Below are 16,189 nucleotides of genomic sequence, written 5' to 3'. Positions count from 1 at the left end.
AATTAGCTGTTGTCTTTTTCTATTTTATTTTCATTATGCTTCGACGTTGCTGCAAGATAATGGGTCTCTTAGAAAAGAAATGTAAGAAGTGATATGATACCATATGATATGATAATATATAATAACGTTATAGTATGATATAAATTCGTTTTCCGCTTGTTTACACTACCAGTAAATTTTATTGTTCATTCTTAACACTATTTGACCAGATGAAATAAAAACAAATAGTATTGCTGATAACAGATAAACACATGGCTATAAAGAAAGATCAATGGTAATAACAGTCTAATATTTACCATTATTTGTGTTACAGGAGGTCTAATGAGCAATTAAGCAAATGTTTGCTTGTTTGCTTCATAATTATTATGGATGATAATTGATTACCACCCCCACGCATTAACGAATTCCATGAATGGTGTAAAAGGATAATACTCTTTTAATCTTTTTTTACGGCAAATAGGGCGCTGTTCCTGGCTATAGTCGGAATGGTGATTGTCGTTACCGCCGCCTGCCTCTCCGGTCTCGTCATGTACGCCAACTTTGTGGAATGCGACCCCTACACCATGGGTTACGTCACTTCCTCCGACCAGGTAAAGGGCGCCACATATCTACCTTAGATAACATTATGGCGTATACATTCAGCACACGTCTGTTAGGAGGATGATCTATAATATCGTAATACCCAATACTTGTGAATGCGTTGGTCGATGCGGCACACGTTTGAAAAAGATATGACGTGCTCCATATCTCGACGTCAAGAACTTGGAACTGTTAATTATTCGATTTATAAGACTGGTCAGCAATTTCAAATCGTCATTCAGTAGATACTTTTCTGTAACCGAAAAGGAAAAGGCTCGAGTGTCTTTTTAAAAAAAATATTTCTTTGCATTTTTTTTTCGTTCTGCATGTTATGAATGTGCTGATTTCTGTATGTAACTATAGCTCAACCACAATACAAATAGATGAACAGTGAACTAAAAGCCAAGCATCATATTCACAGATAAGTTCTGAATTGTATATATGTTTTATTTCACATTTACACTTCCATCATTGATGGTTGTTCTCTGTTCTATTCCTTCTTTCCGACCCAGCTGATGCCATATTTTGTGATGTACCTCTTCGGCTCAATGCCGGGCTTACCAGGACTGTTTACCTCGGCTGTCTTTAGTGCAGCTCTCAGGTAAGCACTTGCACTTTCGATTCACTTTGAAGTTTACTTCCACATGGGAACATGTTAGTAATAGTCTCTTACACACTCTGTGATTGTTGTGTTTTATGTGTGTGTGTGTGTGTGTGTGTGTGTCTGTCTGTCTGTCTGTCTGTCTGTCTGTCTGTCTGTCTGTGAGTGAGTGTTTGAGTGCTTATGTGCATTCGTGCATTCACAAAGTCGGTCAACGAGCATTATCTGTGTTAGCGATCAAGATGCCATTCATTCATATTCTAAAGGCAACTAGCATGATGTAAATGGCACAGTCAAGCGAGGGACTGAGCTCCAAGCGAACCATTCGATGGGCCTGGCCTCTATGACTTGAAACCTGGGAATGATCTTTAAGTATATTGTCCCCCGAATTCTGTTTCATCACAACGAATCAACAAACGCACAAACATTGGTTTAGAGTTGCACTTGCCAAGTGAAAGAAGTAGGATACTCGAGAGATATGACTGTATGATTATAATTGATTGCGCTAACACGGACTTCTCCGTTTTGTTTGATCATAAAACGGGTGTAGGGCAATTACCCCTTGGGCAATTACCCCAGACCCTTCCCCTGACCCTATAACCCTAATCCTAATCCTGAACCTACAAGTAACTCTAACCCTAACCTAAACTCTATACCCTACACCTCATTCTAACCCTAATCTTTACTCTAGCCTTATCACTAACCAGTATTTAGCTGGAGGAATTGCTCTCGGGGAATAATTGCCCAGATACGCATAAAATCTCGAAATATAAACTCCCTATATGAGGTGCAACGTCAAAAAAAGTTGGCCTACAATTAGCCATTCCCAAAGGGATGGAATGTTTGACCCTTATTTTTACTCATCCTTTACATATAAACCATCATTCCCTCACTCCATATACTAAAATTATATGATTTTGCCGAACATTGTCAATTGCTTTGTGCAACCAAATTAATAGATACACGTGAATGCCAAGAACAATCTTCAGACGTATAAAATGCAATGCTTTACAGACGCAGAGGGAACATGATCCGTACCGTAACATGGCTAAGCCAAGAAGAAAACTGATTTCTTTTTTTTCAATCCTAAAAACGCCCAATAACTCGTTGCCCCACCCAATTTGACTTTGATTTCTGAATCCTTCACCGTGCCCCAGTTTTCCTGTCTTACCCTGAACCCTCATATATAATTGAGTATCTGAACACAAGAACGACCAAAGTCCATGGAAGACCATTTCGAGTAAACTTAAAAAAACTTCATATCTTTTTTATTCGTCCAATAACATTAACTGTGATAGGAAGGCAACATTGTATATACGTATTAGAACACATATTATTATGACAATTAACATTTACAATAATTGTGGAGAGGCCATTTTGTGTGATGGACTTGGGTCGTTCTTTGAATCATATGGACTTGGGTCGTTCTTTGATTCATACACATGATATTCTGCTATAGAGATGAGAGAAGGATGCGAGAGGGCGCTATGATATGAATGTAAGAATGGCCCAAGTCCTTCATTCTTGCATTCATAAAAGATTTAACTCATTCATTTCAGGCACTTCCGAGGGTAAATAGCATTTATCATTTATACACAAGATGAGTCCATGCATAAGCTACAATTTCCCACGTCAAACTGAATTTGGCCAAAAATTGGACTTGGGTCGTTCTTATATTCAGGTCTTCAATTGTTAGCCCACATACATTAATTTCTTTGCATTTGTGTTGATTCGTTACTATATCACAATGTACTTGCAGTTGTTTGTGACGCTTCGGTTGCTGTTGTTGTTATTGTTCACGCTGACTCTCTATTTTTTTGCTTCGTGGTCCTGCACTGATTCATTGATGTGTTCCTGCCTTGCTCTGGCAAAAATAAAATTTAAAATGAAAACTTCTAAAGGTATGCCAAGGTGCCCGATATGACGCACTCTCATCAAAGATTGCTGTTTGATATTGTCAGAAATCAGGTCGGAGTAAAATATTTGCAATTCTGAGTCAGAAACATTATTTACACCTGTCTGATATCAACTCGTCGGCAGAATGTGAAAGGTAGATTGCTTCATTTATTTTTCTTTCTCTTTAATTAAATTTACACTGCGTGTAGCAAACCGACAATTAAGGGAAATTACGAAGGGGAATGTTTCTTAATTGTTTCCTATATTGTTTGTTGTTGTTGTTGCTGCTGCTGTTGCTGTTGTTGTTGCTTTTCTTTTCCTTTGTGAGATCAGTTTCATTTTAACCCTTTGAGGGCGGGCTAATTTTGATACAACACGTATTTCTAATAGACGCTTGCCCGAGTATACTCGGGACTCCTCAATGGGTTGGGACTCCTCCTCAACGGTTTTTTTCAAAGACACATTTGAAATGCTCACATCAGTGTTTGGTCGCGCTAGAGTACTCACAGTCTCGACAGTCGCTGAATTTTAAGACGTGGACAAATAATACTGGCAGAGCGATGACATTTTCGTTAAAAAATGTTGTTGTTGTTGGTGTTTTGTTTTGTTTTGTTTTGTTTTTTGTCCCAGATCGTTTCAGTGAATGAATCAATGATTTCTTTATGATTACGGTGATAGACGAAGGGCCAACGGCAATTCTGGAGCAAGCTTATTATCCTTCTCATTCCTCAACACCAGTGACGGATTGGGGGGGGGGGCAGGGGCGCTTTTAATAAAAGAAATAAAAAGATAAAACAGAAAAAGAGCGCAGAGGCCCCTTTTATTCTTTAAGCGAAAAAATTGCGGTGAAACTATTTTTTTTCTTTCTTTTTTTTTTAGGGGGGGGGGGGGGCTCTCAGCCGAGTAAACCAGGAAGTGGAACCAGAATTTTTTTTTTGCACGCCCCCCGTCACTGAATTCCACTATCCGCCCCTGCTCTACACATAATTTATAAAACTAACATCGCACCACTCATTCCCTTTCGATTTGTATAGGGTTCCCAAGCACGTATCAGTTCAATCATAGTTTCTTTCCGTCCAACAAAACAGTAAAATGTAATACAAAGCATACCAGTATACCCTGAATCATGTTGTTTAAACGATTCCTTAAGAATAAAGTTCCGTACAAGGTGAAATTTAAAATAGGCCTTTATTCTAAAATCGATGTACAAATGAATTAAATAATAAGAGATTAATGCATACTTTCAGGGTTGACAGAAAAGTGTAGTGTACTGGATATGACGATGGAAAAGAGTGACTAAAAGACACAACTCATTAGACGTGGATCTGCACTTTCAGTAACTCTTTTTGATTAAAGTAAGATTATCTAACATACATTTATTGATAGTTACTTTCACTGTACATAGGCAATGTAAATTTAAAAAATGCAAATAATGTAAACAGTAATCTATCAAAGTAAAATAACGTTGGATTCCTTTAAACTGAAGTGTTATTGACCTCGTGGTAAAACCCCAATGTCATAGAAACCATCATGGCTGTCGGAGAAATACACACATGATTGATAAATGCATTTCACCATGTTTAATCATGCGAACTGCTTGTGGTACCCTGCGACAAAATTGCATTGTTAGTTCCAGGTACATTAAGTCATTATTCGTGAGTAAAGAGAACCTGGAAGCCTCCAAATCTCTATAGCCATTTCAAAACGATTTTATCCTTTTTGAAACTCACTGTTATTCGACGAACATTTGTTATTCATGACAAAAGCAATCGGTCTCCTTCATAAGAGTAATTCAAAAATAGAAACATTATTTTACAGGGGTTTTGAATTCTATTTGACCCCTGTTTGATTTGCTCGATTTACTGCACACTAACATACACCTGCGCACATGCCTACATACCTACACATACATTTCTAGGTTTTCAAACAAATACAAACATGCAATATAATTGTTTTAATAAGATTATATATATATATTTTTTTTTGGGGGGGGGGGGGTAATGCAACCTACAAGCACTGCTTCTTCAGCGTTCCTCACCATCTCCTGCATTTTCTAAAGTTCAGATTTTGTTTTTGCCTTTTCTTTTTCACCCTATCAATTATTGTATCCATACATTTCATTTATCATACTTTAATTGACTGTTTGTAATGTTGACATATATTCATATAACTAATGCACTTATATCTTATGCGAAAAAATTATGATTACAAGTTTTGTAAAGATAGAAAAAGATGGATGAATGAGTGATTGGATGAATGAATAAATGAATGAATGAAACAAACAAACGAACTATGAAATACACAAACAAGTAACAAAAAAAAAATAAGTTTTCGAGGGGATTGACCTGGAGATTCTTCCCATGGAAGATGGGGATACCACCCATAGCCCATCCACTACCACACCCCTTTCCCCGTCTGTAGGGCTCCACCCCCACCAACCCCCTCCCCCTCCCCAATACACACACACACACACACACACACATACAGACCGTGGCACCTTTATGCTGCCCCTCAAGCCTAAGGATGTCACTTTTATGTTGGAGAAAAAAAAGTATATGTTGTCCTCGAGGCAACATACTGTGGTGAAATGACTTGACATGTGCCGGCCTCTGAAGAAGAAGAAGGAGGAGGAGGAGGAAGAAGAAGAAGAAGGGGAGGAAGAGGAGGGGGAGGAGGAGGAAGAGGAAATTAAAGAAAATCGCCGAAATGTTGTCGATGCTGTAAATGAAACCGTAGCTTGTCCATACGAAACGTGAAACTGTTAACGTGTCCAATCATGAGAGTGTTGCTATTAATCGTATAAGCGAAATTCACCAGGTCCTATGGCTTGAAATGGGTTCTAGGAACAGTACCCCCTGGAAAACCACCCTCCGGATAACTACCACCCGGATAATTACCCCCCAGGACAATTCCCCCCTAGGGCAACTACCCCCCGGACAACTACCCTCCAAGGGCAATTACCCTCCAGGGTAATTACCCCCTAGGACAACTACCCCCCGGACAACTACCCTCCAAGGGCAATCACCCCCAGGGCAATTCCCCCTTAGGAAAACTACCCCCTGGATAACTACCCCTCGGATAACTACCCCTGGATAACTACCCCCTCGGATAACTACCCCCTGGATAACTACCACCCGGATAACTACCCCCTGGATAACTACCCCCCGGAGAACTACCCCCTGGATAACTACCCCCCGGAGAACTACCCCCTGGGTAACTACCCCCCGGAGAACTACCCCCTGGGTAACTACCCCCAGGATAACTACCCCCCGGATAACTACCCCCCGGATAACTACCCCCCGGATAATTACCCCTCGGATAATTACCCCCCGGATAATTACCCCCCGGATAATCACCTGCCCCCCCCCCCCCGGATAATTACCCTCCAGATAACTACCCCCCCCCCCCGATAATTACCACCAGGATAATTATCCCCAGGTTAATTACCCCCTCCTCCGATAACTAGACCCCAGATAACTTCCACCCGATAACTACACCCTCCGATAACTTCCCGAGGATGATTACCCCGGATAAGCAAGCCTACAACTCCCCCTCCCCTATAACTATCAAGACGAAAATTACCCCAGGACAGTGCACCACGCCAATTACCCCCTGGGTAACTACCTCCCGGGTCATTGCCCCCCCCCCCCCCATCTTACCTTTAATAAAAAGAATATCATTACTACAGGAAACGAAGTTCTTTGTATTATTTGCCAGGAATCACGGAGATGCCATACTGATACATCATTTTATGAAAACAACATCTTAAAGATTTACGATTTGTATCGTTTGCACTTAGGACAATTTATGTAAAAGCTTAATTTCTCCCTCTGTATTTTGACTCTATGTTCATAAAAAACGAAGCTGTCCCTTCATATCCTACCCGGTAATCCAGTAAATGTCAATGCCTTTAACCAAACTATTTTCGCTAAATCTGTATTTTCTTTTACTGTTCCGAAATTTCGGATTTCTCTTGATAGTATAGTATAAAAGAAGTTTTAAGTTTGAATGCCTTTACCATTGAACTAAAGACATTTTGAAGAAATGTTACACTTCAGAATGAGTTAAACTTTTTGCAATATTTTTTAACCACAATTGTCTATCGTTTACCACAACTCCATCTAACACTTCTTTATTTTGAGGAGCTTATATCTCATGCCTCACGTGCCCTGGTTTTGACCCATCATCTTCCTCTTCCCTCTCGCTTTTCTCTGTCCACTGTGAAGGTAGTCTATTCCTGTCATTCATAACTCACCTTTCCTCTTTCTCTCATTACAAGGGATTTATCTCGTGTGTGTTCATGTGCAGTGCACTCCAGTTAAAACGAAATGCTCAGGACCGGCAGTTTTTTTTTTTTTCGTTTTAACGAAATTTCGTTGTAACCGAACAAATATAATATGCAATGTATAACGAAAAGAAGGAAACCACGCATAAAAAAAATTTGTTTGTTGAATCCTCATCATACGCTGGAAAGCTATGTGAAATGGGAGAATACCTTTTTAATTTCGTTTAAATATTACATTTTAAAAAGAGCATAAAGTTGTTTGTGTTGTCACACATGTGTAGAAAATGACGGTGTAGGATTTGGTTACAGTTCGCTATTCCAAAGGTTCTTTTCTTACTAAAGTACGTTACTCCGAAGACTCCTTATTCCGAAGTTTCGCCATTCCCGGGATTCCGATGGTTTGTTTATGTGAAGGTTCGCATTTCCGCAGAATCATCATTCCGAAAGTTCATAATCTAGATCAAAATAATATATTGTTCATTTTCCGAAGGTTCGTTGATCTGAAAATGAAATGAGGTTCGTCATTCTGAAGGTTTATAAATAAAAAAAAAAAAGAAAAAGGTTCACTAGTCAGAAAGTCCGTTGTTCCGAAGGCTTTTTCATCCGAAAATGAAATAAGGTTCGTTATTCCGAAGAAATTTTGTTAATGAAAAAAAAATGAGAAAGGTTAGTTATTTCGAAGATTTATTTATCTTAAGACGATTATAAAGATTGCAATTCTTAAGTTTTGTTAGTGTACTCTCCTTTTTCCACCATGGATTAACGATACTTTTTGTAATGTTCCGATTAACGAACGTTTTGAATTCCTATCATTTTCGGACTAACGAACCGTATAAGAATAAGAATAAGGACCATATTTTATTATCGAATTAACGAACCTTTGGAATAACGCCAAAAGGTGCTTAATAACAAACCCTCTTTCATTTCCGAACTAACGGACATTTAGTTGTATCAGAATCTGTGTGTTTTGTATTAAAGGACTTCGGAACAATGAAACAAACCTTATCTGAATTCAAATTATTTTATTACAACAACGCAAGTTCCCCTCGGAAACTGTGCGTGATACACGGAGTGAACATTTAATGATGCGTTCGCTCATGCAGAGAGGCTTTAATAATGCTTGTTCCGCTACGCATTTTCGAATGCGATCCGCATTTCGTTATAACGGAGCGCATTTCTTTTGTTTTTCTTTGTCAGTGGCGCTCAGAAAAGACTTCGTGATAACGAAAATTTTGTTATAACCGTCTTCGTTATAAGCGAATTTTGTACCATAGACTTTAATGGCGATAATTTTGGGACCAGAAGTTTTGCTTCGTTATAACGAAATTTCGTTATAACCGTGTTCGTTGTAACGGGAGTGCACTGTATCTTTATTTGTGTACTTCGTCTCTGTCTTAATTTGCTTTCTTTGCATTGTTTCATCAATTTTGTAACTATTTTACTGTTATACCGTTAACGCTCATTTCAGAATTGCCCTACTGCATTATTGGGCATATTAACAACTAGTATATCAAGGATGTGGGAAGAGATTGTCACCTCCTTGGTATGATCACTGCAGAACATTACCTCCCTTGACAATTACTCCTTATTAAAATTAGGCTCCAAACAATCACCCCTCTTACAATAACTCTCCCCCAGAAAATTACGTCTCTCATTGTTATTTTCGAACACATTAGCTATTTGAATAGAAAAAACCCCAACATTTTTTCATATCGTCTGGTTTTGGTCGAGACCTAACTTCAGGTTTTAAACATCTTTTGGGTGAGATAATTAGAAACCCCTTACGAAATATTAAAGAGCATGTTATTCCAAGAAGGATTCAATTTTTTGAGAAAAAAATACTCTTGAAATGGCCGGGATAAAACAGAGCAGCCCTATAATGTAAAAAGGATTCTGTCAACTACAACTCTCCCTAGATCTATTCAAAAAGAGGGTGCAGGACAAAAGACTTCGTTAACAACTAGGGGTGTTTTGTAAAAAAAAAAATACCGTTAAACTCGTAATATTTTACTCTTTCTAATAAGACTAACTTATATTTGAACTGGATTTCCTCTCAAAGTGTCGAGAACATTTAATTTGAAAACTAGCACAATTCTACTTGTATGTAAAACAAGCTGTAATTTTACTCTCATGACAGATTAGGACACCTTTTGATAAAAGTTGCCAGTTATGACATCTTGTTAGTATCTAATAATTTCAATAAAACCATGGGTTCTGCTTGATTGATAAGCTCGAGTCACTGACTTGTTACCATGGACCTGCTTTGATCGACCTACAACGATTGGTAATTGTGTGGAACTGACAGCTTGTCAGGACTGATAACTTTCATAAAACCGTGCCCGGATCCTATCAGAAATTATGGCTTTATATCGAAGAGTCCCTCGCTAATGTTAAGGGAATATGAATTGCAGTGAAATCAACTCTCCTTTTCTTATGTTTATCGTCTATCATGTGTTATAACGGTAGAAAATAAATGACAAGCCAAAAGAGTGATGACAGTGTAAGAAAAAGGTGCATCTTCTGATATGGTGTTATGAACTTATGGAAAATATACGACGGGTGGTAACTTTCGGGGGGCGGGGAGGGAGGGTTGTCCAGTAGGTAAGTATCAGGAGGGGGCGGGGGGGGGGGTTCGGGGTATTGTTAATGGGGGGGGGGGTAGTAATCCGGGTGGTAGTTATCCTGGGGGTAGTTATCCGGGGAGTAATTATCCGGGTGGTAGTTATCCTGGGGGTAGTTATCCGGGGGGTAGTTATCCGGGGGGTAGATATCCGGGGGGTAGTTATCCGGGGGGTAGTTCTCCGGGGGGTAGTTACCCAGGGGGTAATTCTCCGGGGGGTAGTTATCCAGGGGGTAGTTATCCGGGGGGTAGTTATCCAGGGGGTAGTTATCCGGGTGGTAGTTATCTGGGGGGTAGTTATCCGGGGGGCAGTCATCCAGGGGGTAGTTACCCAGGGGGTAGTTATCCGGGGGGTAGATGTCCTAGGGGTAATTGCCCTTGGGGGTAGTTGCCCTAGGAGGGTAGATGACCGGGTGGTAGTTTTCCTAGGGGGTAATGGCCCTGGAGGGTGATTGCCCTGGGAGGGTAGTTGTCCGGGGGGTAGTTACCCTAAGGGGGAATAGACCTGGGGGGTAATTATCCGGGTGGTAGTTATCCGGAGGGTAGTTGCCCAGGGGGTAAGTGCCCGGATACGCTTGAAATGCGCACACGTATTTACCTAAATTCTTTCTGGTTCCCGTTTCATCAAAAGATATATTACATAATCGATCATAAATTTCATTAACACACAGGCTGCCACAGAGTTATCATTGAAATCATTTATATAATCAATTGTGACTTCTTCACAAAACAGGGCACTGAACGCTTTCTGATCTATGTCGTGCTAGTTTTCGTCCCGATTCGGGACTCTGTACTTTCTCTTCTTCAATTTGCGCCCTCATTAGGCCGGTAGCGCGAAGCCTTTTAATCGCGGCAGTCAACCACTTTTAGTTCGGTGCAGTCAACGCATCGCGAGTCCACTTCTAACTGCTGCCTCCCGCATTCGTACTACGCCATCAACGACGAAATATTGGTATGCTCTCTCATTGACTATTACGTGTGGAAAGCAGGATAAAGACAGTCCCGGCAGTGGAATATACTGGTTTACGTGACCCAACATTTCGTGGGAGTATCATGTAAACTGCGTACCATATGCACGTGTGATGTGTCACGTTAAGTAAGACAATAATATTCCAGCTTAATATTCCGGCGTAATCACGTGCTTAATAATGACTCTTACATAAATAATTATTCTAAATGCTCTGAAATCACACCACACTTTCCTAAAAATGTAGTTCAATCACTAACTTTGCTCGCCGTCATGCGGTACATACATTCTCATTCTCTCTTCCATCCATTTTCTTTATTTCTGTCTTTCCTTCTCTCTCTTTCTTTCTCTTTCTCTCTCTCTTTCACACCGCTCCCCCCCCCCTCGCACACACACAAACAATTGTAATTGGGAACTTTTCATACTTTATTGATACCACATTTTGTTCTTTAACATGCCATTAATCTGCGAAACCCCACGTATGCAAATGATCATCAAGATTATAATATCACCAATATTAGCGATGTCTATTGAAATGACTAACACTAAAATTATACAATATCATAAAACCAAACAAACTGGAAATGTAACAATTTCACGTCTGACCGCACACTTTAATGGGAAGTTTTTATCGACATTAGACGCAAGCAGCGAGATAATTGTCATGAATGACCTGCCCAATCTAATGTCAGTAATCAACCACTTGTTATACCGCCCTCTCTCAGCACTGTTTCGTCAGGTTTGAATTCTCTGGCTGCAGTCACGGCTGAGGACATCGTCAAGTCTATCTGGCCCGACATGAACGAGAAGAGATACACGCTCGTCACAAAATCACTCGGTGGGTGATCATTTCTTCTGCGAACATAAAATTTGAATACCTACTCTCTAAATTCCTTAGATTGGAACTAAGTCTATGAGATTTTGGTTGCGAACAAATTCAAACTAAGACGTAAAAGTTAGATTGACTTCTAAATCAATCAGATTAAGATTTTAAATCTAATTTTGGATTTGTCTCTCATCTAAATCTGAGGAATTTATATTAAGAGTAAATTTGCTCCGATTTGCCTTGTTTTGGCATAATCCAGGAAGTTAGTAAAAAGGGATTTGTGAAATAAATGAAGTTCTACTTCCCTTTTACTTTTGCTTCTATATACTTTAAGCGTTGTTCCTTCACCTTCCTTCCTTCATTATTTTTTTAATCACCCTTGTCTATCTGCTCTCCTTGTTAAACAATTGGAAATTTCAGCTTGAACATGAACGGAATATATCACTATTTTGTACCAATATAATTATATAGGTTACCTAAGATAAAATGTGTTTGAATAAGTAGCGAAAAGTTTTGCTTTTTATCATTTTTATGAATCTCACCTCCTTTTATACTGTTGTATGACCCTGGTGTTTTCTGAAAAGGATAAGGCACGGAAGACGATCTATAAGTGTCTCACTGATATCAAGCCTTAAGACGATTTATAGAGCAATGGTAATATCCTTGCAATGTAACCTATAACTGTATGTAGTATTCTCTTTTCCCTTCCCCAAAGCTTTATTTTTCGGAGCTTTGTGCATTGGAATGACCTACGTGGCTTCTCAGCTCGGTGGCGTTCTCCAGGTGAGTACAAAACCATATTCTCATATTTTCATATTCGTCTTCAAATTATTCTGTTCATCTATCTATTCATTGTAATAATGATACTACTATTTCATCACTATTTAAAGTTTCAATATTGCAATATAGTAAATTGTGGGGATATAGTAATTTTTGTAATTGATTATTATTCTCATTAATATTATATTTAGGTTTTCAAGGTTACACCTGGGTCAAGAAGAATATTCTGCATAAGACACGACAGACAGGAATGATGAAAATAATGTAATGGGATGGGTTATTAAGAAGCACTTACCGCAGTGCGATCTTTGGAAAGATAGATTGTCATACATCGAGGAGAAGTAATTGGGATTAATCGCGCGTCTCTTGTAAAGAGAAATTTTGTTCATGTTCACATCAATGCTAACCCAACTACAAAAGCAGTAAATGTTATGATAGACTTTGCTATCAATGACGCCCTTCAAAGGTTTACGGTTGTACTCATGAATAGTGATGTAACTGAAGAAGATGATATCTAACATAATTGTCACAGTTTTTGGAAACAATTGAGGAAGAAAATATATCCATTACCACTAATAATCCTAAGATTTGCAGTGACGACAATGTAACTTGAGTTATCGTCCATATCTTGTCGTCTCAATTGTCTTACAATAATATAGGCCTATATATCTTTTTGTCAGGTAAATAGCATTATGCTTGTTATTTGTTATGACATGAATACATGCACAATCTCAGTCAACTGTGGAACATGTCCATAGCGTGACATGAACAAAGATATGATAGTGTGTGCCCCCTTTAACCTATATTCTCCTTTTTCCTTCTGTTTTGTTTTTGTTTTTGCTTTTTAGGCCGCCCTCAGTATATTTGGAATGATCGGAGGACCTATGCTGGGCCTGTACAGTATCGGGATGTTCTTCCCATGGGCCAACTCTTACGTGAGTATAATAGAATGAACTGACAAATAGCTCAATATTAAAACGCCTTTAGCACTTTTACATAAATACTTTTGTAAAATGCGTAATGATATAAATCATGTATGAGTATACACTCGACACGCAAACACACACAAACATATGAGTATATGTATAAAAATTTGCATGATACAATATGTAGATTATTTCGTCATTAATATCAACACTTTCATCAATAATGTCAACACGCTTTGTTCTACTTTTTATTTTGTACTTATTTATTTATTTATCTATTTTTTTTTATCTATGTATCTTTTTTTTTTGGGGGGGGGGGGGGGGGGGCTAATGGTTCGGGGTAGGGGAAACGTGCCCTATGCCTATTTTCCCCAGTCCACCATTCAGCACGCTTTCTTTTTTTTCTATCTTTTTAATTGATGAAATAATATGCGTACCAGTTCTATTGCTACGCATCATGTCGATTTTGTCTTACCAAGTCATTGACCTTTGTATTATGTGTGGGGGGAATGCACCCTACAAGCCCAGCTTTTTAGCAATCCTCCCCATTTCCAACATTTCGTGTACTTGAAATATTTCTGTAAACTTATCCTTTATTTTGTATTATGATTAAATCTATGTACTTGTATTCAATTTCTGTATACTCTGTTGGAAATGAAAAATAAATGAATGAATGAATAAATGAATGAATGAATGAATGAATATTAAAGGGGGTTGGTATAGTATTGGTGGAGATGAGAATTGGGCGTTTAACTTTTGTGAGATACCAAGAAACCACTAATGGAATGGTACTGAGCATACTATTCTAAGGAGAATTAAATGTTTATTCGATGAAAATCGGTTTTGGAATAGCTGAGACATCACAAAAAAAGTGAAACAAAGCGGCCGTATAGGATCGCTATGAATTAGATATCTCAGTCATTTCAAAACCAGTTTTCATCAAATAAACCTTGAATTCCTCTTGGAATTACATGCTCTTCACATTTGATAAGAGAGTGTCATTATCTCACCAAGAATTAAAAACCTGAACTTGGTCTAAACCAAAACTATACAATCCCTTTAGATAGATACCGAAATGAGTATGTGTCATGTGTGTACATTGTATTTTACATCCAGGGCGCCATTGGCGGCACTCTAATCAGCTTGACGTGGTCCCTCTGGGTAGGCATTGGAGCCCAAATCTACCCGCCATACGTCGATAGGCCTCCGCTGAGCACGGACGGATGCAACGTAACCATGACAACGCTCGCTTCTGCTCCTATCCCGCCGGAAGCAAGGTGAAAGACAACCGTTTCCATCTGTCCCCTCCAAGTCCAGTGGCCTTTCAAAGTGACCTGCATTTTCACTCTCTTGCAACACGATTTCTATCTGAAATTATCTTTTACGGGAAAATCATACTGATTTACTATAAAAATGGGTAAAAGGGAGCGGGAAATATTTTGCGATGGAAAACTCAACAACTTTCCTAGTCCGTTGATGCCCCTCTTCAAACTCTGTAAGATGAAAAGATTTTTTTTTAATCAATAATTGTTGATGAAGTCGTATAGCAGATATGGCTCTTCACTTTAAACATAAGATCACCTAGATTTAGATCCCGCTTGGTGCCTTTATCATTGAGATAATCATCATCATTATTTCGTCACTTCAATAATTCTATCAGTGCTATGAGATCATTAGCAATCGTTAATATCTTGTTGTATCTTGGCCTTAGAAATGATGTTGGAGGTTTTGTGATTTAAGATTCGAAAATCATGTTTTCTTAATTAAAAAAAAGATGACAAAAACAAAGTGACTTCTGCATCAGTTGTCTGTTCTTTATGAAAAATAAACCAAAGACACTAACACATGCTGTAAGAACCGGCATGAGAAACTTTTAAAACCAATCCAGTGCAAGAATAATCATAACATGTATCTCCCTTCAGGCCCCCAATCGCTGAGCTGTACGTCTCTCCTACGCCTGGTACAGCGCCGCAGCCTGGTTAATGGCAGTCTTTTGGGGTCTCCTCATCAGTTTCTTGACAGGTGAGATGATGACCCTCGATCTTTCAAGGATTTAAATTTCATATTTATGACATAATATTCTGAGCTTATAGCATAATAAAGAATACTAAGAAGCTGATCACTTGATTCTTAAAGAACAAGTCCACCTTTTGCACGTGAATTGAGGGAATGCGGCATTGTTAGGAGAACACTTGAAGAACACTTGACGTAGAAAATTTGGAGAAAATCAGACAATCCCTTCAAATTTTTGAATTTGTAAAGTATCTGCACAAGTCACTGCTGGATGAGATGACTACTATGGTGTACGATGCAATGTGCGTAGAACGGTGAAAGGGAAATATAAAGAAAAATGTCACAAAATTGTATTTGTTGAAAAAAGTGCACACTTCATGGACTTACCATCGACGTATATTAAAGGTAAAAATCATTCCCCCCTGCCTTCTGAAAGAGGCAGTCAAGTATCCTTTTATTATGTGAGAAAGTGAAAATATGTTGAATTTTCTCTACATTTTCTTTGCATAGTTCTACACATTCATGTGATATCACAAGTTGGAATAGTCTTCTCACCCAGCGAGTGACTGAGCAGAAACTTCAAACATTCATAACTTTTGAATAGATCGTCCAATTTTACCCTAACTCTCAATGATGTTTTCTACTAATATTGCTGCATTCACTCAATCCACATGTTGATGGAGGTGAACTTGTCCT

The 16,189-nt window shown here is 38.7% G+C and overlaps 1 protein-coding gene across 1 annotated transcript in view; it reads left to right on the top strand.

Moving 5' to 3' along the window:
- Positions 1-15,463, top strand: part of LOC139713819 (sodium-coupled monocarboxylate transporter 1-like) — a 52,794-nt gene extending 37,331 nt beyond the window's left edge. The window contains exons 7-13 of the mRNA XM_071625524.1: positions 461-590; positions 1,092-1,180; positions 11,674-11,786; positions 12,490-12,557; positions 13,403-13,489; positions 14,597-14,757; positions 15,403-15,463. Of these exons, the coding sequence (XP_071481625.1) occupies positions 461-590; positions 1,092-1,180; positions 11,674-11,786; positions 12,490-12,557; positions 13,403-13,489; positions 14,597-14,757; positions 15,403-15,463 (709 nt within the window). The remainder of the gene's footprint in view (positions 1-460; positions 591-1,091; positions 1,181-11,673; positions 11,787-12,489; positions 12,558-13,402; positions 13,490-14,596; positions 14,758-15,402) is intronic.
- The last annotated feature ends 726 nt before the right edge of the window (positions 15,464-16,189 follow it).

This window comes from Diadema antillarum, unplaced genomic scaffold (assembly GCF_040938485.1).
Source record: "Diadema antillarum isolate AM-2024a unplaced genomic scaffold, OU_Dant_1.0 seq00002072_RagTag, whole genome shotgun sequence".
In the NCBI taxonomy this organism is placed as follows: domain Eukaryota; kingdom Metazoa; phylum Echinodermata; class Echinoidea; order Diadematoida; family Diadematidae; genus Diadema; species Diadema antillarum.
Note: the sequence above shows the minus strand (reverse complement) of the source record. Positions and strands in the feature narration are given on the sequence as shown.